Source organism: Bombyx mori, chromosome 1 (genome assembly GCF_030269925.1).
Source record: "Bombyx mori chromosome 1, ASM3026992v2".
Lineage (NCBI taxonomy): Eukaryota > Metazoa > Arthropoda > Insecta > Lepidoptera > Bombycidae > Bombyx > Bombyx mori.
In genome coordinates, this window is record NC_085107.1 from 15,502,441 (window position 1) to 15,527,110 (window position 24,670).

Genomic DNA, 24,670 nt, shown 5'->3' on the forward strand with positions numbered 1-24,670 from the left:
AAATAAATGAGTATAACGTAAATGCCGTAACGATTTACTGGCTAGTATAGAAATACGTAGAAACGTATGCTCAAAATTACATTACTAGTGTTATTTTGAAACTTAGACTCTGGAACTAGCTTAGCAAGGAAGCCTGAGGTTAGCAATTGAAATAGATGACGTTACAATCATAAAACAAGTAGGTATCTAACTCGTCTTAAGCTTGAGAAAATTAGTATTGTCTATTTACATACCTATTCGCGGTGATACTTTTTTCTTCTTAAATGTGTATTAGTGTATCAGGCTAAGGTATTTAGTACTCTGTGACTAAATACTAGTGACTAGTGAATGAATGTTAGACCTATTATAAACAAAGAGAATCAACTAGGTAGGTACCGGCTCACTGAATTTGACCCCACTTTTTTTGATTTTCGGATTTTTTTTTATGTGAAACATCTATATCCGCACGTAAAACCGATTTCCAGCGTGGCGACGCATGCCGTGGCGACGCGTCGCCACGCTATATGATGGTATATATATACCGAGGGAGATCGCTACACTGAGCTCGGATACCTATAGTGTATACTCCGTAGTGTATACAGTGTTGTTTACTACAGGACACCTAACCTGTGTTTTACTTGAAAACAAATTATTTTTACAAAATAATGTCGATGTTTCACATCTGCCAGATGCGTCCCGTGACGGCTCACACATTTTTTTAAAATTAATATTTTTTATTTTTTATTATTTGTTCGTCATTTGTTCATTAATGTTCAAATGTAAAAATTGTTTGTTCGTCTTTTATTTATTTATAATTAATTAAACAAATGATCACCCTTAAGTTGGCCTCCTTTACTAGATATCTTTATTTTTATCACTCAGATTAATTAATTTTGATCAATTGTCGTTTGTTCGACGACTATTGGTGATTGTTCGATCATAAAAACAATTAAATTCGCAATCATTAATTATTTTATATCTAATAAGCAAACCATCAACAATAAAATCTTGTTTATTATAGAGTATATAATTATAAAAGTATAAAAGAGGGATCAAATTCAGTGAGATGTAGGTTCTTATGTACCCAAACCATGAAGTTAATAAGTACCTACATTAATACAATAGTACCTACAATAGTAGTAGTACCTAGAATAATAACTCTATGACCCAAACCCATGGAGTTCATAAGTACCTACAACAGTAACTCTATGCCCCCATAGTAGATATGAACCATAGACTTAATATTTGAGAACATAGGCTGTGATGTAAAAATCACTACATACATAGAGCATGACGATCAAACTTCAAAGTAGCTGAAAGTGATTCAAAGGCCAACCCCGCAAAGTGACGCGTTTGTAGCATATTTTGTTAATTTATTTGCTCATAACAATGCAACCGACGTAGTAATTCAGTAAATTTAGTTGTATAAAACGTAACCTTTTAAGTGCTGTTCAATATATTATTCGATTATTTCATTATAACTGTACAAATACGAGCAATGTGGAACAAGTAGTCCAAATTTTCGTCATAATCCAATAATTCTCGGATGTTAATGAAGGTCTTCATACAAGATGGGCTTACTTATTTCGAAAATATGGAGCTTATTCGGAAATGAGGGTATGTCACATGCAGTTAAAATAAACATAGCGTTCATGGTCTTTTTATTATAAACCTTCAAAAGATAAGATAAACTTGAGATGTATTATTAAGACACCACTTTTATGAAGAAACTGATAAAAATGCACAAGTCATGATAATTATGCCTAACAATAATACTTCCGTAAAATAATTTAATACTCAATAGTTAATAAAATATAAAAAGCTAATCAATCACATGCTTTTGAAACAATAACATGATACTGTATTAATGTAAATATAATTCAATTGAAGAATGTTAACTCATTAATAATTTATTAGCATTTTATATTTATTATTTCTCATTTTAGTTGTTCATGTTATAACATACAATCATTCCAACTCACTAGGTATATATTTGACTGAAAGTTAAAACATATGTATTAATACAATTTTTATTATTTATACTGGGTCAAATAATAAAACTTGTTTCTAAGATGAATATGGTCCAGCTTAATATAATAAATAAATAGAACTACAATTGTGAGTTGAACACAGAGAAAAAATAGAGAATTGATTTTCCAATAAATTCATATTTTGATTATAGCCGAATAAAAAAACACATTGAATTTTTTTTATCTTTGACTCTGTTTTATTTGTCTGTGAACACAAAAACTAAAGATATATTAAAAACTCCATTAATAAAATGAGATTAAACATATCACATAGTAGTCTTACAAAAATACCAAATGACACCATACAAAACATTTTAATATACTGTTTAACTGTAATAGTTTACTTTTTTTAGCATGATGAGATTGAGATTACAATTGAACACTGCCAAAAAATACAAATCGATGCCTCCAATGAACACTACTCTAACTAAAAATTTTGAAATTTTCGTTTTTCTTGCAAATCGCTTTACTATGATAAAAATATTACAATTAATCATTATTTATGGGGTTCGAAGTAAGAGTAAATCAGCTAGTTACACAAAAAAACCATAAATATATCTGCAATAATAAAGATTTTTTCAACATTTTTCATTTAAATGCTCCTCCTGTAAATCTACGAATTTGGAGTTAGCGTAGTGTTCATTGGAGGCATCGAAATAATTTTAGACAAAAAAAAGCAATACTTCTTAAGAATTGCTTTGTGTTTCCTGTTCTAAATTTAAAGACTCTATTGTCAATAATCAACAAATTTAATTAGGACATTCAAATGTAAATTATACTGATAATAATACTAATATAATAATAATTATACTAAGATAATAATAATACTTCAATTATTAACTGCCTTATGTAGTGGGTGTAGATATCAATTCTAAAGTGACAATTTCCACAGCAATTTACACTTAAGTGGGTTGAGTCTAATGATGGAAGGGGACTGATTTGTATTGGTTGTTTTCCTGTGAGAAACATAGACCATATGTGACATGACATCACAGTAAGGAATGTACACACAGAAACATTCATAGTTGAAAATCCACTTCAAACAAGGTTTCTACAAACAAGGCTTAGAAATTCAATAAGTGATACAAATAGTGAAATATATTTTTATAAACTGTTCTTAGTTTTACTTAATGTGTTCTTTTAGAATCCACATTGTGAGCATAGAAATTAAGTTAATGCATAGTTAATGACTTAGTATCTTTGTAATAATCAGTTTGATTGTTAGTATTTCCATCAGTTTTTTTGCAAATCATAGACTTATTAAAACTACTTTTTTTCTGTTGATCTTTTTAAATTTATTTACATAATGTATTATTATAAAACAAAATCAATGAATTTTTTTCTATATTAATACTTTTAGTCAATTTTACATATATAACCAAGTATTTTCAGTCAGAGAATACAATTGCTAAAACCACTTTTATAGATTAATCTCACATTTATTATTTCCAATGCATTCTTTTTGAAGTTTCACTTAACAGTTTTCATGATCTTGGACAACTAAGTGTATATATTCAGTGCATTGTGACATTGTACAAACTACAACAAAAATATGGCTAGAGAGGATACAAATTTAATTTAATACTTTTAGATCGAAATATTACTTACCATTATATCATATAATTTCAGAACATAAACTCGTATTGGTGGGTCTCGACAATGCTGGCAAAACCACTATTTTATACCAACTACTTCTTGGTGAAGCTGTACATACTCGGCCCACCATAGGGTCGAATGTTGAAGAGGTTGTGTGGAAGAATCTCCGGTTTGTGATGTGGGACTTAGGAGGACAACAAAGCTTGAGATCAGCATGGAATACTTACTACACAAATAGTGAGGTAATGATAATATTATAGCTTAAAAACTAAAATGTTTGAATGTAATATGTATTAATGCTTCAGAGCCTCAGAGCACAGGTGGCCCTGCGATATATATCCCTTCATGCAAGAGGAAGCTAGTGCAGGATTTGAACAGAAAGACAATAAATGAATAGTATTCTAAATATAAAACAATTTCTAAAATTATTCTTATCACATCCTATTAAAATATAATTTAAATTGTTAAGCCTATATATGATCAATGTTTCAATTTAAACTATTTGCTCAACTGTAATAAGTCGTAAAAGAAACATACTACAGTTGTTTTAAGAACAGGTAAAAAAAAATATCAAACGTAAATAATTAACCATTTAAATCCTACCTAGTTAAACTATCAAAAAATTCATAATAAGTTTTCAATAAATATTCTAAACTCGAAAAGAATCTGAATCTATCAAACGATATTGAGTTTGCAGATACATCAAGCAATTAGCGAATAAGTACGCATCATTAATTTAATTTGTATTTGACTGTTTAAACGAAAACTTGTGCGAATTGATGCATAGCGAGTTTGTTTTTTTAGTTTATTTCTTTTTTGAAGCAATTATTAATGGATTGTTTTATTAAAAACAACAGAAAGAAGATTGAACCATTTGCTAACGATATGTATAGTTTTAGTGTATACCGTCATCCATGTGCAACAATTAATGCCAAGGCATTACCTGTCACAAAGTGCCAATATTATTACCTACTGCCCAAATCTGTATCCTAGTATATACATCCTGTATATGTAATGTATTCTAGCATCCTAGTAATACAGTAATACCAATGAAATTGAGACATCGATCTTATAACCAAGCTAATCATTAGCATTCACATAGTAAGTCCTTACTGGCTTCCTTCTTTCATCCTTTACTGGTAACAATTGCAAAGCTCGATTGACCATATATCTACATCAATATAGCTTGAAGCGGTTGTGGTTCTAATTAATATATTTGGAAATGGCTTAATTAGCAAACAGTTACTGAGTCCATGTGAAACAGGTACAATGAAAAGCCTCTAAATTGCTCTTGCTATGACCTAAAAGGTGTAAAGGAGCATCACTAGTAAATTCCAACTTAAGTTTATAATCATAAAATCGTAGAACCAGCAAAAAAGAAACAGAAAAGTTCCTCCCACGTAGCACATTGCAATGGTAGCTATAACCCGTGACGTACTGACGACAGATATGCGGCTGGTCGTAAAACTTATGTCGAATGCATGATAAGAAGACATGCTGCGACGACCTCTTTTAATGTGTGATAAGAGCACGAAGAGGAAAACTACTTTATTTCAACAAATTTTAACGTTACTCAAAACTACAAGACAACTCAACGTACAAATAAATTAAATCGTTTTCCTCACTAGCTTTTTCTTTTTGTATATGTAAAGTGATGTTAGTCAAATAGTCATTTGTATGACATGTCCAAACATGGCTTCACTGCTGTATACTCCGGGTTAAGTTTCAACGCAGATTAGTTGTTAGAAATCTTATTTTCTATTTCATCGATTAACCACTGGCCTGTCACTTACCCAAAAAGTTTGGAATTTATAACTAAGTTAACTTAAAAAATGTTATGGCACGTTCATTCTGCATTGAAATGCGTAGTTCGTGATTGGGTAAAAAAAAATGTTTTTTCTGCATTAACGTCCTCTAATGTGTACTTTATCTATAATGTATCCAGTGTAAATTCACTGTCGATTTTATCTTGTTTTTATTGTTGTGCCTTCAATATCTGATATTAGATAACTAGTTAAAAATATACTAAGCTCTTTAACTATCTAGTCATTTATAGCGTTCGGTACTATGTGAAAATCGGAGATTTTTGTATTAACTGCGATTTACGTGTGATGTTGATTACATTGAAAGCGTCGTTTAATCTTGCGTTTATATATGAGTCGTCTATTATCAAAGGTGGCAATCTGTGCATTTGAACAAAAAAATGTTATTGATATGTCAATACAGATTGATTTGAATATAATCGTCTCCTTCAAAGAATACGGTTCAAAACCTGCATTAAATAAAGGTTAATACTTAACCTGTTATTTATCTAAGATGTCGTTCAGAAGAGTTTTGTGGCTGCCAATGGAATACAAAGTCAATAATTCGTTTTTCTGATTTACCAATAATTGTCCAAAAGTCACATTGCCCGCTTTGATACTAGTCGACTCATATACGATTGATTTATATTGTCGAAAAGTAAAATCGGTTATTTCATATCATAAATGGATCTAAAGATGTTTTTGTACAAAGGGTAATATGGATAGTGAAAGTCGGCGGTAATGGTGGCCTCTCCTAGGCTCGCCTAGGTTCGATGTATTTACGTCTCCAAACATAAAAATTACATTTTTTTTCATTTAATATTAACATGTCCTAACCAGTTTTTTCTTCTTCTTAAATTGAAGTTTATTTTTTAAGCATCGACGTCGCGTTAAATCTGGTTAACCTAATGGTAAATGATCGCCATCATTCATGGATAACAGCAACGCTAAAAGACCGCGTGCTCTAATAAAGGCTTTAAAAAAGTTAAAGTACTAAACGCAACATTTTAAATAAAGAATCGAATGCCGAGATTGGGAAAGCATTTAAAACGGACCACAATGTTTATCTACATAGTTAAAAGTGAAGCCGCTAAAAAGGAATCGTAATGATGCAGAAAATTGATAAACGATTATGTAGTTTATGTGTTTTGTGTCGGTACCCAATAAATTAAATAGAATTAACAAAAAAATTAGTTTGAGACAAAACTAGTATAGAACCACGAACGCAATAGTAGATGAATATGTCATACGATCTCTTTGAATAATTAATTAATATAGAATATGTCGTTTTTAGCTTAAAATAACGAGCTACCGCTACTAAGCGATAAGAAAAAAAAACCTGATGAATCTGTTTATATATAATTCTTACAGACTACTAATGCAATTATAACTCGCCGAATTTACGCATTAAGGCGCAAAAGCGTACCGATAAAAAAAATTAATAATACGTGATTCGCTGAAGCCATTTCGAATTCTGCTGCGCGTCTAACAAATAATATAACGTCAAATTGTAAACTTAACGCGTTTTTATCTGTTTTTTGTTTTGCTTGTTATTACAGTTCGTTATAATGGTGATCGACTCGACAGATCGACAGCGTTTAGGCATAAGCCGGGAAGAGCTGCATCGCATACTTGTCCACGAAGAACTAAGCAAGGCATGCTTACTCGTATTCGCTAATAAACAGGTACTTGTAGTGTACATTGATACTATACATATATATGTATGTAACGAAGTAGATATAAGTTCCGGATAACGCCAGAGACGGGGGTGACTGAAAATCCTCGCTGCTCGATGCGATCATTTCGGATATTATCATCAGAGCTAACTCGACGCGCAACCTAGCCCTTACACTGAGAACACAACCCACTGAGTATCTCGCTGGATCTTCTCAGTGGGTCGCGATTTCAATCCGGTGGTAGATTCAACGAAATACTGCTCTTAGGCAGTTTTGCTCTAAAGTTAGTGTTAGCAATTGTCTCAGGTTGAGGCTATGAACTCACCTACCGGTTGGTCAGTAGGTTGAATAGCACTTTAGGCTACCAGTTATTGGGTAAGGAAAAAAAACGACATCCGGTGCACGGAATCCGGCCTTTTATTTTTTGGTTCATGAATAAATCGATGGAAAACAAACAAGAATGGAAAGGATGAAGGTTACTTTTAACAACACAGGATCGAATGAAAAATCAAATTGTAAACACTTAGAATTGTAACTGTGACATTAGATTTTAAAAGTATGTAATATGGAATCTTCAGAAAACCATTTGTCTGATACCCAAGTGCCATCAAAATAAAATTTATTCAAATATACATTACTGCCAATAATACAACAGTGATCGTAATCCTTATTGTGGTGTTCGACGTATTTTGTTTTAAGGCATTTATAAAACAGTCTGAAAGAGCCGGACGCACGATTGTATTCTGATCGGACTGAAGCTCGTGTGAACCAATTTTCTTGGTAGGTCAATTAAAAAATAGCAGAGAGCTAGTAAAGATAAACATGTCCGACTGTTAGCTATTGTCTTTTAAATATTGGTCCTCAAGTAGACCATCTATTACCAGTTGATCCAAATAGATGAAAAAATAACTAAATTTTGTAACAATCTGTCTGTACTGAGCATAGTATAATATCTTCATCGCCCGGTCATCGTTCTCGTCGAACCCTTCGCTTGCCACGAAGGGCTCGGCGAGTAAACTAACCCACAGACACAGCCCACTGAGCTTCTCGCCGGATCTTCTCGGTGGGTCGCGTTTCCGATCCGGTGGTAGATTCTGCGAAGCACGGCTTTTGCTAGGGTTCGTATTAGCAACGTCAGGTTTGAGCCCCGCGAACTCACCTACTAGTTCGTTGAATCTATAACCCCTCGAGGTTACTAGAATAGGTAGAAAAAAAATCTGCATCGACTGGCGTTTAAATGTGAATAATACAATAGTGAAAACAAGTGACAGAAGTTGCAGTTACAACGAATGAAAATTACTAGTGATCGCTTAGTGGACGAACTTCGACCATAATCACAGAAGCCACACGATTTATATTCATTTTTGGGGGTTAACGAACAAGGAAAGATCTTCCACTCGCTGCTCGGTAGACCGACGGTCCGATTTTTTTTCCTACCTAAGCTGATGGCCTTGAGAGGCCATTTCAGCGTAACCCTAATAAGTAGGTGAGCTCACGGGGCTCAAACCTGACAACGTTGTTAACACTAACCCTAGCAAGAGCAGTGCTTTGCAGAATCTACCACCAGATCGGAAACGCGACCCACTGAGATGAACTCAGTGAGCTGTGTCTTTGGGTTAATTTACTCGCCGAGCCCCTCGTCGACAGTCCGAATCTTGAGTGCTTGTGCAAACTTTCTTGAAAATGTCGTTATCGAGATTCAGGCATCTGTTAAATGCCTTGTGTTCATGATAGCCACCCACTACGTGTTTGAATTCATTACATTGTCTTTTTTGTATTGTTGATAAAGTTTATTCTTATGATTGTGGGAAAGTGTCAGTATCTAAATATGTTTTTTAATGATAACGCAAAGGGTCATAATAGAGGTCAAATAAAAAAAAATCTCGTAAAAACAAAAGGAAAAGATAATCAGCCATTTTGTCTTTGCCTATTTAAATGTACAGATGATCTGTAAGTTTTTGCTTGAACATATGGATGAATTCGGCATGAAGAGTATTTTGCAATATGATTCTCAAGGTGTGATTCTCCGCTGACCAAACAAAAGAGTTCTATTGATAGATATAAGTTAATATTTGAATAACATTAAATTAGTACCAGCCCGAATTACAATTAAAAAATAAATGTCATGAAAATAGTGATATGTCAGTTCGGTCCTTTATCTTGAACCCCACTTATCGCCTAGTTCAGTCTAGATTCATTATTTTTCAGGACGTTAAAGGATCAATGACAGCAGCTGAAATATCGGAGCAATTAGATTTGACGTCGATAAAGCAACATCCCTGGCATATACAGGCGTGTTGCGCGCTCACTGGTGAGGGGTAAGCATCGCCGGTCTCATCAGACTGTTACAATATTATATATTTACTAGCCGTACTCGCCCGCTTCGCTGGGCATTTAAAATTAACATTATTATTTATTGTCATTATTATTAGGGAGTCCAACACTCATATAAATATTAGCCTATCCATTAAGTACATGTATTTTCTACATGAATACGAAGTTTCAATTTAATTGGATGCATGGTTCAGTAATTATAACGGAACATCCGTAAAAACCACTCTAGATTTATATATCTATATATTAATACGTGAAGCAAAAACTTTGTATCCCGTTATACGAAAACTGCGCGGACGGAGGAGTATAAAATTTTCCACACTTATAGAGAATATAGAGAAGAAGTGCACAATGCTAATTATTTTTTTAAATAATGCATAAAAGATATATTAAATCAATAAAGAAAATATTACACACACTACATACCATGTATTTGACGCACACACGCATGCATAATGCATACTATTTATTGTCAAACTTTTGTCCTTGACGTCTGTTGTCAAATTGAGAATAGATTAAATATTGTTTGTCTTTGTTAATATTTTTTATAGTGTAGTCTTGGCGAAATTTGTGATTATAGAAGTATAAAATATAATCATAATAGTGTACAAACTTACAATTCCAATTAATTATAGTCGAATTTCGACTACTGCGGGACCTCTTGTTAGTATAGATATAGATGAGACATATCAAAGTCGACAAGTCAATCGACTTCATTTTCATTTCTTTAGCGCGCACGCATTAACCAAAGCAAACGAAAACGTTTCGCGCGCTTACACGGCGTTTCATTTTGACGGGCTTTTTATTTTTATTTTAACGCGCCTTTCATGAAATAATTCTGTACCGGTGTAATTTAAAAAAGTTCTCTTTAATGAGTATAGTTTTTCATTATCCTAGTTTTGTGACTCAAAACTAAAACAAAAGAAAATTGTCAAATACAATATTCAAAAATAAGATTAACTATAACAATTTCATTATCATTAAGAGCATATTATATTAATATAACTCGTCGTATATTATTAATAGAGTAGTGTTGTAATTAAGCGTAGATTTTTACCTTTTTTGTTGCACTAGATAATTAGATGGATGGGGGACCGTGTGATCGTATCGTGATAAGTGGTTGTGGAGCCCATAGACAAAACAGCGTGAATGCAGTTTCCCATCATGTTGACTCGAATACATGATGCTTCGCCGGCAGAAGTAAGCTGGCTGATCATAAAAACGTGCCCTACTACTTAGAATTCAAAACATACATGTCCAATTTTCTCTCGAAATCGAATAACTAATAAGTATGTGTTTAAGTTATTCCATTGTAATAAGTATGTGTTTAAGTTATTCCAAAATTGCTAAAGGATTTTTGAAAAAAGTACCTTATAAAAAACTATCAACTTTAAAAAAATTACAAAAACCAATGCTAAATTCACAACAATTTTAAATGGTTATTTATAAATGTTATTAACTAAGAACATTTTACATGCGCGCGCTTAGACACATCCATACAGGTCGATGCCTAACACCTATAATCTAACTGCGCAAGTAGTCAATATTCCGACGCTCCGCACTTTATACGTATTAACAGGAGTCGATCTATCGACGGTTCGTGCTCAAATGGGTTAAAACAGTAGGGTGGCTATATATGTACCACACGATAATTTATTTTTTAAATATCCTACGACTCACACACATATCCGTTCAGAAGTAAATATCGGTGGTCGTGTTTAATACGGCTTAAATGATTAATTGTATGTTTGTTTTTCAGGTTACATTTAGGTTTAGAATGGATCGCCAGTCGAATAAAGAAGAAATGACCATCCGATGACGCAGGCGAAATCGTTGAACATTAGATACTATTCTAATCATTGTTGAATTAGAATTATGTAGCATCACAATAATTCAATTAATTTCATTTTATGACTGGTATTAAAATATTTCCTTTTTATCGATTATTATGATAATCATTTATAATTATGATCATTTTATTATATTGAATAACATGAAAATATTTGTTAATAAAATAAAGACCATGAATTTTTCATTAATATTTTATTTTCAACTACCGACTTTTCTTAAATAAAAACATGTACATCATTTACTTAGAATTAATAAATAATTCATAACTATAATAAATTTTGAAATACAACCAAATCACAATAAAAAATCATCGAAAGTCACAAAGATTCAGAAATCTTTTTGGAACAAAATTTTTATAATCAAACTTTAATAATATAATATATGATGATTACAGATAGTAAATTAATTACAACAGAAAATATCGTGCAAACAGCTAAATTTATATTTTATCTATAATAATAGAATCTTTGAACTTTAATTGTAAAGCGAAACGTCACAAGCCCAGATCGTCACAATACAATGGAATATATTCGTGAAATTTACTTTGCAATCTAAAAAGTGCACTTTTATACTATTATATTTTTTACTCTAACCTACTGAAAATATATATTTCTATATTTAAAACAAATGTTAATTATCAAACAGACACACAGAAAAGTTTTTAAAATGGAAATATTAATTTGTTTGGTCCTCGCCAACACTGGCTTGTTTTAATTAGCCACATATTATTCACATTGATTTTAAACTTGCCACGTAATTCAGTCATAATATGTTTTATAGAACAAAATAAAATTAATATGAAATAATCTACAGCACAACCCAAAATGAATGAAAAAAAATAATAAAAACATTAACATTTTATTACAAAATTTCATAACTACACATATTGGCCTAACAACAATCTTCTTATACTAAAGTTAATAATATTAAAATTATTAATAAAAAATATGTAATATATAAAAACAGTTTCATAGAAACGTTTGGCAAAGCATTTGTCTATGTAGATTAAAATTCTTGTGTCCATTAACTTTTGAAGCAGTTGGTAATAGAATAAACACGCTTAATAAATATAAATTAAATAAAATAAATCATATTTTTGGTAACTAACTATATAGCGAGACGGTGTCATGATGGCTATCACAGCAAAATAACATCGTGCACTATTATAACTTAAATATAAACCCTTTAATTAAATAAATTGTCAGATTAATCAGTGCGTTCAATAATAATAATAATAATAAAATCAACAAACATAAAAATTACTGGACAACAATTTTATTTATATCAGAGATTCAACTAAAAAATTAACTGTGCTTTAAGTTGAATTATGTTAACTTATAAACTGTTAGTAAGTTTGTTATGTAACATTCATTTTTATAAATTTCATTTGGTTTTGAGGTAGATGAATATAGTTAAATTTTTATAAATTTTTCACATCAGTTAATGAATCTGGCGAAACAACGAGGCAAGATTAGCGGCTATTTGAACTAATAACTCGCATTTTAAAAATCAACTGCGAATTTATCAGTGCTATCTATATATAAATCAAATATGTAATATTTTCATCAATATTAAATATCAATCGTTACTAATTGGATATATAGACACGGAGATACTAAAACTAAATATCACCGTAAATGTAATTCACTAGTTACGCAATTTCCATTACCGCGAGGGAATTTATTTATATAAAATGTATATTTGTATTATTTTATGAAACAGCAGTCTTTAGAACTTGATTTTGTACGTCTTCACCTCCATCGGTTCAAGTTCGATGTCTTCTAAGTCGTACAGGTGCTGGTAGGTTTTTAGACCCGTCAAACTGACTGAAGTCAAGTTGTTGATGATGAGTCCGCTAAATTTCGATTTCGAATTAAAACTGGGAACTCGTTTTGAGAATTTACCGATAGTACAGGAATAACCCGGTCTCTGCAAGACCATGTAGCTCGATGTACTGGGGAACTGTTCTAAGACGTCGTCGGTTATGGTCCGGAGTGTCACCAAATGTATGCCGTTAGGGAAGTTCTCCACGAACGTTTGAGACGACTTGATAGCCACTTCTCCCATTTCGCTAGTATCCAAAAGGTATACGTTGACTGGATAATTGAAGGTTCTGCTCAAATAGTCGGCTGAGTGAGAAGGCAACTCATAATGGTTAGTCTTCTGTTCTGGACTAAAGTTTCTCGTGTTCATAGAATCAGTGTTGTCTTTTCCGATTCGTGCCCCAGGCATCGTCTCCAGTAGGAGCCAGTTTTGGAATGTGGTGGGCTTATTGTCGACCACTCCTTCGCCGATGCCTCTAAAATCGTCGTAGAGCGTGCGTCTATCGAGCATCACTTCCAAGCGCCCCGGTTCGTATGAGGCGGCTCCCTGCGCGTGATTAGTAATCAAAGTCAGTCTCGTTTCTTTGTCCTGCATCCAAGCCATAGTCGTGATAGGATAATAATTAGCTTCGATGCCAAGCTTATCGATTTTTGTACGTTTCTGATATTGAAAGCCGTTCTGGTCGGTGTAGAATTCGGGCGGTTCGCCGTTCTGTATGTCGGTTTGAATTCTCATAAAAAGTTCTGTGTCTCGGTTCTTTGGTGGATCCTCGAAATCTACTATGTTTTCGACGAGCACCGCTCGGGACAGTATCGGATCGTCGACGTCAAAAATCTTAATTGTGTGTATGAGGAACGGCAAATACATAATCGTGATCTCCCGCGATACGGGACCGGAAACGATAATAATGTTGTCTTCGGATTGTTTGTCCCAGTTCGAGTATGTGTTCAGAACGTTCTTCTCTGGAGAATCGTAATCGGGCATAAACAGATACGCTCCAGAGTGTCTCTGGGCGCTCTGATATGCACCGAATTGCATTTCGACAACGTTCTTTTTATAAACGTCTTTTCTGTATATCTGTCTAAGGAAGCCGGTGTGCCTGTTAATCAATAGCTTTAGCACAGAGTTCTCCAGTTGAATGTCTCCGGGCATCATTTTCTTCGTTACGAATAGACTTTCGCCGTCCGATTTATCGTTGCAGCTGTTACAGAACACAACGCAGTGGTTAGCCACACCGACGTGCTCTTCGAGATTGAAAGTGACCGAGGTGAGCGGCGGGAGTGTTGCCACAAACGTTATGTCAAAGTTGGTGTCGCTTATGACGCGTTTTCCGTCTTCGTGTACGTCTATATTAGGCGCGATCTGATATTGCACGTGCTTGCCTTGTCTCGTATCGTAAACTCGAACATTAGTTGTGTTTGAGGAGAGCGTTATGATTTCAGTTCTGCTCTCGACTAGGGGATTGAACAGGATAACTTTCTTCTTGTCCACATATGATACTTGTAGTTTCTTGATTGGTTTTCCGTATGTTTCCCATTCCATTTCGCTTTGTATGATATTCTGTCCGTGCAGGGTTTCGTCTGGAACCATTATAGTAGTAAGGGCGGTCTCCTGCAGCCGAATGCAGTGGTTGATGCTCGTGAACAATTTGGTGCCGTAGTCCTGCATAACAGCAGATTTCGATGTCCCAGTAATAGCGTCGTGATGCTGGAAGAGACCTAAGTTTCGCCTCGCGGTGATCAGGTTCTCATATGACTTTTCAAGTTTCTTCTCGGACGATATCAGTTTGCGATCGTCTAACTGCTTCAAGTAGTTTGAAACCAGGGTGAATAATATTTCTGCGGTACGAAGTTGATGTTCCAGCTGCCGCGTGAGGATCTTTAAATACGGTCGTGTGGTGTAATACCCGGACCAATAAGCTGGCTTACCTTCGCTAAATATATCGGAGTAAACGAAGAAATCTCCTTTCAGCGTCGGAATATCGGATTGACGTTCTTTCATCGCATTGAAATAGTCCAAAGGAGTGCCGAATTGAACATCAGCGTTGAATAGTTCCTTGTGGCCGTTAATGTAATTGAACATTTTCATGTAATTGATGTATTGGGCGTCGAATTCGATGTCGTAATCGTATCGGAAGTCGTCGCCCAGCGGCACCAGGACCACGTTGTGGGTAGTCAACGAACCGATGCGATCGTATTCCTCTATTAACGTTTTCGATTTGGAGTGGAGATTTTGTTCAGTAATGTCCTCGTGTTTGGCGGTGTATTCGGAATACTCGCCGGGAATCTTTCTGAAATCGAAACTGAGACAGATCGAGGGATGAGGGCCGCACGTGCTCTTTATAGAATATATGTCGAAAGGTTGGTTGTGAACGATCATCGTTGGCTTTTTTGACTTCCAGCCAGTGATCCAGTAGAATTCCTCGATCTGCCGTTGAGCGAACCATTGTTTCCACGCGTAATGAATCCTCTGAATTATGGTTCCTTCTAACCCGCTTTTGTCCAATATGTAAGGTACAGTTGGGCCGTGACCGAAGGGGTCGATGGACCAACCGGTTTTGGGAACTATACCGAGGTTGGTTTTCACCCAGTGATGACCTGAAGTACGAATTCACCATTAATGTTCACGTTTGTTGGATTCATACACATCCCAGCTGATGCTTTAACGATGTGTTGGAGACTTACCTTCAATGAACTGATCAACCAACGCGTAAATATGAGTGCAAGCTTCATCGGGCATCACCCAGCCGCCAGTTGTGATCTCCAGGCGTCCTTCTTTTATGAGTTTCTTTAATGCCTGTAAAATGGAAACGGTTTGTATACATAATCATTTGCGAACTAATATCAATTGGATTGGTTGAACCAAATAAACTAAAACTATGTATAATACAGTTTTAAGATAATTCTAAATTTATTGGCCATTTTTATAGGGACTATTCCCCGTGCTTTTCTCGCAAAGCATTTTTTATATCACAGTCCTGTTTGTTCGACATAAAATCTTGCTAAATACATACGTAATTACGATTCTTGTTCATAAATTCGTGCAGCACGTAAATTACTGACTAGGGACAAAGATCAGATATTTTTTTAAGATAATATTTGGCATTGACGTACGCGTAGCATCACCGAAACCCGCGTAAATTCGAAATTCATAAATCACGACGTCACCGCGTCGGCAGCATCAGAGACACGAGAGCCATCTATCACAAGACCCATAAAACACATTTGTCTGTATTACATGCGAGATGGCGTTACCGATAACCAGAGAGCGTTTGAATGCACATGATGCAGTTTCGCGAAGTTTGCGTAAATCAAACTTCGTTACCTGTCGGAATCGAGGCAACAAACTTTTTACGATGCGATCTAAAACTTTTCGAACTATTGAAATCTGACAATACGACTGTTTTATTTACTTTGAATGACGTTTCGAAGGTTAAAAATGATTATATTGATGCTAAATTAAACAAAATACGCTCAGACAACTAAATAAAAACACGTTTATAATGTAACGGTATTGCTGGCGTCTTTAAGCATCGGTGATCACTGTACATCAGGCGAGCCGAATGCCCCGCAGTCTACGAAGGAAAGTTATTGATTATACCGAAAAATGACTTTCCGTGAACCAACACCTACTTAAAAAATGTTCCTGTATTCTCTTTAGGGACAAATTATTTAAAGTATTACAAAAACATGAATTTAATTTTTTCTAATTTTGCGTTTGTTCAGTTTTATATTAAAAACTATTTTTCACAATAATTTGTCCACGTATAACCATTTAGCGTAAAATTAAATATATAAATAATTAAATAAAAACAAACCCAATGTACATATACATGACAATGCGCCTGAAGAGGTTAAACTATTTATATCTAAATAGAAAAAAGGTTTAATACTTTATTCATTCAATGATTTAGTTGCATTTATGGAGGGCATTTGAAACGTTAATAATTTAATAATTAATAAACAGAAAATCAGTTTAATTACATTTTTATGCAGACTGTAATACGGCCCATATGATAGTGAGTGGTTGCCATCGCTTATGAAAATGAACGATGTTAGAAAGCGCATCAATGTCAGATTCAGGCTACAGCATGTCTTTGAGGACAAAACCTCGATTGAAACTTCGTTCAAATACAGAAGTACTGTAGGAATTGTTTCTTGCAAATATTGATGTAGCAGTATCGTAGAACAGAAGATATTCTCGCTAATGATATTTTCAAGATAGGCTTGGATAAATAATTAAATAATAATAATGAAAAATATTTTTACTGGTGGTAAGACCTCTTGCACGGATAGGTACCACCACCACCCCGCCTATTTCTGCCGTGAAGCAGTAATGCGTTACGGTTTGAAGGGTGGGGCAGCCGTTGTAACTATACTTGAGACCTTAGAACTCATATCTCAAGGTGGGTGGCGGCATTTACGTTATACATGTCTATGGGCTCCAGTAACCACTTAACACCAGATGGGCTCGTCCACCCATCTAAGCAAATAAAAAAGTTTTGATAACATTTGGACCGTGGGTCTACCGAGCAATGACCACTATACCGTTGTTCCCCTTTTTAACTTCAACGCACAACCGCACACATGTATATATGAAGTATTAAGATTCCAACTATAGTAATATAATTATGATCTAGGAAATTACTGATATTTTTGTTAGTTATTTACACATATTTCAATTTACCACCAGTTTTTGTTTTACCACGCGTTTTACACTTGAAAGTTGCAAAAAAATGTGCAATTCGAATATTAAAGTTAACTCTTCAAACTATTAGAATTTTTATTGGGAGAAATATTTTTCACTAGATTAAAATTTTATTACGATCACAGTAGGTATTCGTGGTTATAAATTAGAACAAGAACAATGCGTAAAAGTTTTTTTTTTTTACAAAGATAATGTTAGTAATCATTTTTTATTTCATCTCAATACTACAACACGTCTGTATTTAATTATACTAGAGGTCCCGCAGTAGTCGAAATTCGACTATAATTAATTGGAATTATAAGTTTGCATACTATTATGATTGTATTTTATACTTCTATAATCAAAATTTTCGCCAAGACTACACTAAAAAATATTTACAAAGAAAAAACTATATTCTATTCTCAATTTGACAACAGACGTCAAGAACAAAAGTTTGACAATAAATAGTAGGCATGCGTGTGTGCGTCAAATACATGGTACGTAGTGTGTGTAATGTTTACTTTATTGATTTAATGTATCGTTTATGCATTATTTTAAAAAAATATTAGCATTGTGCACTTCTTCTCTATATTCTCTATAAGTGTGGAAAATTTAATACTCCTCCGTCCGCGCAATTTTCGTAAAAAGGGATACAAAGTTTTTGCTTCACGTATTGATATATAGATTATTATGTACATTTGTGATACCTATTTGAGTGATAAATATCAAAAACATTCAAAACAAATTTAGAATGTGTCCGCCCGTGACAAGTCCGTAAGCTTAGATCTCCACTCAACTATAATTGCAGGCATCAATAAAATTAATTGGCTTTTAACGTAACTCAAAGAGAATTTTTTCGTATTGAATGCTTTCAGTTTTCATTTATAGCTGTGAATGAGTCCCGACAGACTTGGACAACAAACAGAAAACACGTCGACTGTAAGCAAACGTATTATCTTGTTTTAATCAAAAGAAAACTCAAAGTTATTTGTAATGACAAATTCGAATGGAAATGTTTAAATGATATTCGGATAAGCAGATTTTTATGTAGTTATATTTTTCTTGTAATTTTACAGGTTTGTTTTACGAAAACGATACGAAACGGTAAATAAAATCTTTGGCAGAATTTATTACATACACTATCTTGTTAGTTGCAGATTGTTTTTAGTTCAATTTTATTTAAGTTTCAGTCGATCTGTCTATCATATCCTCCGTGTCGCACAAATATTTGCTAGTTCACGTTTGATATTTCAACATTTTGACTATTATGACTAGTTTAATTAATATAATAATAGTATGAATGTATAATAAAATGTATCTAGGCCCACTTTGTGTCAAGGGGTCACCGGAGCTTATAGACACCATAACGTAAATTGAGAGATGAATTCTAACTTTCAGGTTTACAGAGGCCGCCTCACCTTCCAAACTGGAACACATTATTGCTTCACAATAGAAATAAACAAGTGGTACCTATCCGTGCGGGCTGACAAGACGTCAACTAATTACGCAATTTATTAATTTTGGGATTTTGAAAACCAAAACGACAATACATTATCTCTTCATCGTCGGAATAATTCGTGTTACATCGGTAAAACTGGTGCCTACCGGATGGTATAGTTACATTGACACAAATACAAATGGCGAACAATTAAAACACTGTACATGAGTCTTGATCATTAAGTTTTTTTTTCCACTAGATAAATCTTTAATTTTCCTCATATACACGTTAAATGATATCGGAGTAGTATTATGATGGATGCCTAACATAATTTTCCTATTATACACACTAAACGATATCAGAGGAATATTTGCATTCCAGGTGCGTTTGCTTGTGTAGTTTTCATTTTGTAATTTTCTTAATTTCAATTCGATGGTCATTCAAATAGAGTTCATTTTTAGATTAGAGCTCTTCCCGCAGCGGCTTTTTCTGACATATCTCTAGACGACGCATCCGGACCCGGTTTGATTCGGAGGGATAACGACCATAAACCCGGGTTGACGCGTTCCCCTTTCTTTTATCAGATTCCTGAGCTCGGGGGACAGTCTGATGCGGCGGAAGAAGTCCTCCACACTGACTTGATGAAGTGCATTGCCTATCGCGATGGACAGATGGTTTGTCAGTATGTCTACTGATCCATAGTCCTGGGTGGGACGTAGTGAAATGCGGATTGTCTGGGAGGATTGGCGATGTGGCTTCTGCCAAACTAATGCTCAGTTTCTGCCAATCCACCATAGTCATAGAAATACCAGGGACGGCCGAGCTGAATGACGACAGACACATAGTTGGAGTTGAACTCTATCTTTGCTTCGATGGAACATAAGTGCAGAGTTACGTTCCTAAATTGTACCAGACTGATCGTGCTCGACGAATGAGCAATATTACACGTGTAACAAGTTGGGATTGGAGGTCTGACGACATCAAAGGCAAATTCGTCTATAAACGACGCTGGGTAGTTTCACCTAGTGTGGTGACACTTTAATTCTCCTGCCAGAATGGCCGTGGTTCCCATGCCGAGTGCATGTCTCGAAGTCGCTATGCAGGAGAGGTTTTCCGGGGGAAGGGAGAAGGGTTTATACGGGTGCGATGACGATCGGCCGCTGTCCCGTCAATGACATATAGCACACTGATGTCTCTCGTTGTGAGAGAGCGAGGGGGACCGAGAGGGATGAAGTGTAAGGCCCGTATATAGTAAATGGTGGTCCCAGTCCGGCAAAAACTTCTTAATGTTTAGTGAGTCTAAAGAATCCCGGCTTGTTCTCTAATTTAGATCTAACTCTCCATTTAGTGTTTACCGTAACGCATATGGGAAAGTCCGAGAATAAGTAAGGGCCAAAGACATTATTACCCTGCATGAATCACAAAGCATACTCAGGACAAGCGAGACTCGTGACAACGATACACGGAGAAAACTCCATTAACTCCATTAGGTTCTGGTAAATTAATTGCGTATCGAGAATACTGTCGAACAGTTTACGATCTAAGCCAACTAATATCACGCAGTTACACGTACCTTTTGCTTAATGGGATGAGACCTTTCCCACCAAGAGTTGAGGAACGATATCTCAGTCCAGATGAAAGTCATGTTCGGGTACTGATGTAATTTCTGCACTATGTTGTTGATGATGTTTTTGGTTTTCCATTCGAAGTAGTGCTCGAAGGTCTTCAGCCATCCCGGGTCATTGTGAGAATGAGGCACGACGATCACCTAAAACGGAACAAGAATTTTAACTCGGTAACCGCGAAACACAAGCCATTTGATACTGACAAATAACTTTGAACATGCTCTTAAAACGATACCACAATATTTTCGGCTAACGTATAAATAAAAAGATCAGTGAAAATATAATTTCGAAACCGAACCGAACCGTTGCAAACGCCTTAAATATCCTCAAAATAAATATCAATTTAAAAAGCCTTTGTAGTTGTTTTTACTGGTGGTAGGGCCTCTTGTGAGTTCGCGCGGGTGGGTACCACCACCTTGCCTATTTCTGCCGTGAAGCAGTAATGCGTTTCGGTTTGAAGGGTGGGGCAGCCGCTGTAACTATACTTGAGACCTTAGAACTTATATCTCAAGGTGGGTGGCGCATTTGCGTGATGTCTATGGGCTCCAGTAACCACTTAACACCAGGTGGGCTGTGAGCTCGTCCACCCATCAAAGCAATAAAAAAAAAAGTTATATTTTAGAAAGCGTGCAATAACATAGTCTGTTTCCCATACCTATTAGTTAATTCAAACAAACAAAAAACTATAATATGATATTCATAAATGCGTCAAAGCGCTTTAAACTTGCAATACCATTTAAGTCAATTATGAAATACACGGCAACTTTAATAGAAAGTTGGCGCAACAAACACCCCGGGGCATTGAGTGGCCAGGCTCGTGCCTAGATTAGCGTGCGCCGCCTAAGCTCAATTGCTCGGGGGCCAGATACCGCACCAAAGGTATTGCACTTTTTTTTTAAATAATGCGATAATACTGTTAATAGGGTTTTAACAAAAACAATGCATATTGGATCTATATTAATGTTATAAACTTTTTTAAGGGATTTTATGACCTGGTAACTAAGACCTTTAGGTCAAGTTTAATTTTAATTTTAACTTTTTATATGAAAAATGATATCATGAAAGGAAATGAGAGGATATGGTAAAAAATAGATTCTCAGTAAAATGGTGGTCATATACTGAGACTTTTCAGAGGAAGTTTTGGAGGATCCCGAGAATTTTCGTTCAGCGGTTTTGTTTCATTTTCCCCCATCTGTGCCTTATCACAGATACTAAACAGTTAAAATAAACCATCGTTATTACACATTTAAACCTGAAGAATCACTGAATAAATAAAATAAATCATAATCACAAATCACTTCACTCGTCGCGTTCCCACCAAAAAGTCCTAATATTATAAACGTGAAAGTTTTTTACTGATGGTAGGACCCCTTGACCAGATAATCTGATATTAAAGGAAAAATCTTTTAAGCAAAGCAAAAAAAAGCACAGAAAAAATTTTTAGCATAACGAAAAGGAAGCACCAATAAAATGTAAATAAGTTATGTTATACCTTAAGTCTTGGTCGACGGCTATCGTTCTTTATCTTCTCGTATCTTTCCTCAAAGGTCCTGTCCCAGAATTCCTTTGTGCGCAACCAGCTCGGCTAGAAAAAAAGGGCTAATCATAAATTGTAATTAAAACAAGATCGTTCGAGTCGTAAATCGTGCGTGCTTTAGGACAAGCTTCGCGCAAAACGTTCAATCATTGCCCATACATAGAATTAAGAAAATTATCGAGGAACTTTTGTGCAGTAAAGCTTTTTATGAAGTCAGTAATTACCTAACAATCAACACAATATAGGAGCGAGGTTTTTCACTCGAGACTATTTTTTTTATTTTATACATATAAAATTACAAACATTATATTTAAGGAAAAATAACACAACATTAGTAGTTAAAAATAGTAATTAATAAAACAAAGTTTGTTTCTCCATTTCTTCTCAGGACTGCGGTATTTTTTCTAGAACCTTTATGTTTTGACGACATTTTAGTAACAAATAAATGTTTTCTGATTTGAATTTAAGTTTGGGTACAAAATGTTTGCATGTTTAGTTTGAAGAAATCGACCGCTAGTGATGGCATACTAAATTAAATTCCACCAGTCCTGCGATACATTTGGATTTTGTGACGGCCCATAAGTGTGGCCCAGCCAGCATACACTCGGTTACTTTCCAATGATATTCTTCACTTTCACGAGACACACAAACTGGTGTGTAACCAACTTGGTGTGTCTTTCGTGAATCTTTCAGTGCCAAAACAACCCTGTTTTTATTTTTGTTCCCCGTTCCCATAGTACATGATTTTTTTGCTTCGATTGCAGAACTCGGTTTATATTTCTACGCAACTGAGTAGAACTAGTAGTAGATTTTGTTTATACATTTAAAATATTAAGAAGAAACATAAATAACTAGAAATATAAATTATTCTTATACATCACTAGTGAAACTCAGCCATTCTTCACTAATTGACTATCATTAATTAAATATAACATTTCCAGTGGATTTTCATATAAGCTTTGTCACCTTTTTTTTCTTATCTTTGCTGATAGCCTTCAAAGTCTATATCAGCGTTACCCTAGCGTGTAGGTGAGCTCTCTGGACTTAAGCCGGAGGTGTTGTTAACACTGGCTCTAGCAAGAGCAGTGCTTCGCAGAATCTACCATCCGATCGGAAACGCGACCTACTGAGAAGATCCGACGAGAAACTCAGTGGGCTGTGTCTATGGGTTAATTTACACGCCTAGCCCTTCGTCGCAAGACGGGTTCGGCGAGGACGGTGACCGGTGCTTGACGTACTTAAAAGCGCCATTAACCGATCGGGAGGATCCGTAATGACGTGTTGAGGGCGACGTCGACTGTTTACCATTCGATCCACAGGATCGTGTATGACACTAATGACTATCACTAATTGTATGTAACATTTCCAGAGGATTTGTCACAATTACGGACACAGGCACAGAATATTGTCGTGCTCCATCCTGCAAACCGCAATGCCTGATTGCTTTGTGGCACTGACAAGGAGACCGGCGGTACCAACTCACGATCTACCATAACACAAGCAAAGTTTCCAACATTAAAAATTTGTCTTCAATTTCCCTTTTGTTTGGTTGAAAAGAAAGAAATATCAAATATTTGTAATATTCCGGTATTCGTTCTCGAAAAATCTCTAAATACAAAACTATTTTATAGACAATATCTAAATAAATACTTTTACGGTTTTTTAAATGTAGTACCAATTTAATGGTTTTTTTGTGTGACTACTATTATTGCACACTATTGAACATGAAAACACAAGATACTTTTGTGTGATGCGTTAAATTACGATTCGAGATTTAAATATAAAACCCAATGTCAATATTAAATTAAGATAAATTTTTTTTATATTATTCATTTTGTGTTGAGATACTAAACGTGTCAAGGATTCGAGGCTTAGTGGTCTTGCTATCAGAAAGACATGAGTTAGCCTCATTATAACTTTTAGTTAACAAATTACTTTGACCGACGTATTAAAACTAATCAAGAAATATTTGAACACGGCCGAACTTCTTTAATCTAAGAATGTTGCACTAACCCTTTGTGCATGAAACAAAAATGATCAGAACTCGTTATCTAATATCACCTTAATCGGGCTTGTATTAAGTATCATATTTAAAAGCGTTGACTTAGATAATTCGGTTTACCTTTTTTAGATATGTATACAATTACAAGACTGCCGAAGGAACTAACGATTATGAAGTCGTCGTGGCCTAAAGGATAAGACGTCCGGTGCATTCGTGTTGAGCCATGCACCGGTGTTCGAATGCCGCAGGCGGATACCAATTTTTCTAATGAAATACGTACTCAACAGCTG

The 24,670-nt window shown here is 34.9% G+C and overlaps 2 protein-coding genes across 2 annotated transcripts in view; one reads left to right on the forward strand and one right to left on the reverse strand.

The window, feature by feature from the left end:
* Positions 1–1,149: 1,149 nt before the first annotated feature.
* LOC101746877 (ADP-ribosylation factor-like protein 5B) lies at positions 1,150–11,450 on the forward strand. The gene is made up of 5 exons (XM_004933101.5): positions 1,150–1,596; positions 3,639–3,847; positions 6,967–7,092; positions 9,292–9,401; positions 11,177–11,450. The coding sequence occupies exons 1-5, from the start codon at positions 1,551–1,553 to the stop codon at positions 11,223–11,225; spliced, it is 540 nt and encodes a 179-aa protein (XP_004933158.1). The 5' UTR covers positions 1,150–1,550; the 3' UTR covers positions 11,226–11,450.
* LOC101746737 (alpha-mannosidase 2) overlaps positions 11,446–24,670 on the reverse strand; it is a 119,443-nt gene continuing 106,218 nt past the window's right edge. Inside the window, exons 5-8 of the mRNA XM_004933100.5 lie at positions 22,334–22,426; positions 20,790–20,984; positions 15,777–15,888; positions 11,446–15,689 (exon numbers count right to left, since the gene is read on the reverse strand). Coding sequence (XP_004933157.2) covers positions 12,997–15,689; positions 15,777–15,888; positions 20,790–20,984; positions 22,334–22,426 — 3,093 coding nt within the window. The 3' untranslated portion in view covers positions 11,446–12,996. The remainder of the gene's footprint in view (positions 15,690–15,776; positions 15,889–20,789; positions 20,985–22,333; positions 22,427–24,670) is intronic.

Bases quoted from the DNA above. Each gene is read 5' to 3' on its own strand.
- LOC101746877 (XM_004933101.5), top strand. From the start codon at position 1,551: ATGGGCTTACTTATTTCGAAAATATGGAGCTTATTCGGAAATGAGG. The intron at 1,597-3,638 runs GTATGTCACATG...ATATAATTTCAG, and splicing joins GAGCTTATTCGGAAATGAGG to AACATAAACTCGTATTGGTG. The intron at 7,093-9,291 runs GTACTTGTAGTG...ATTATTTTTCAG, and splicing joins TCGTATTCGCTAATAAACAG to GACGTTAAAGGATCAATGAC.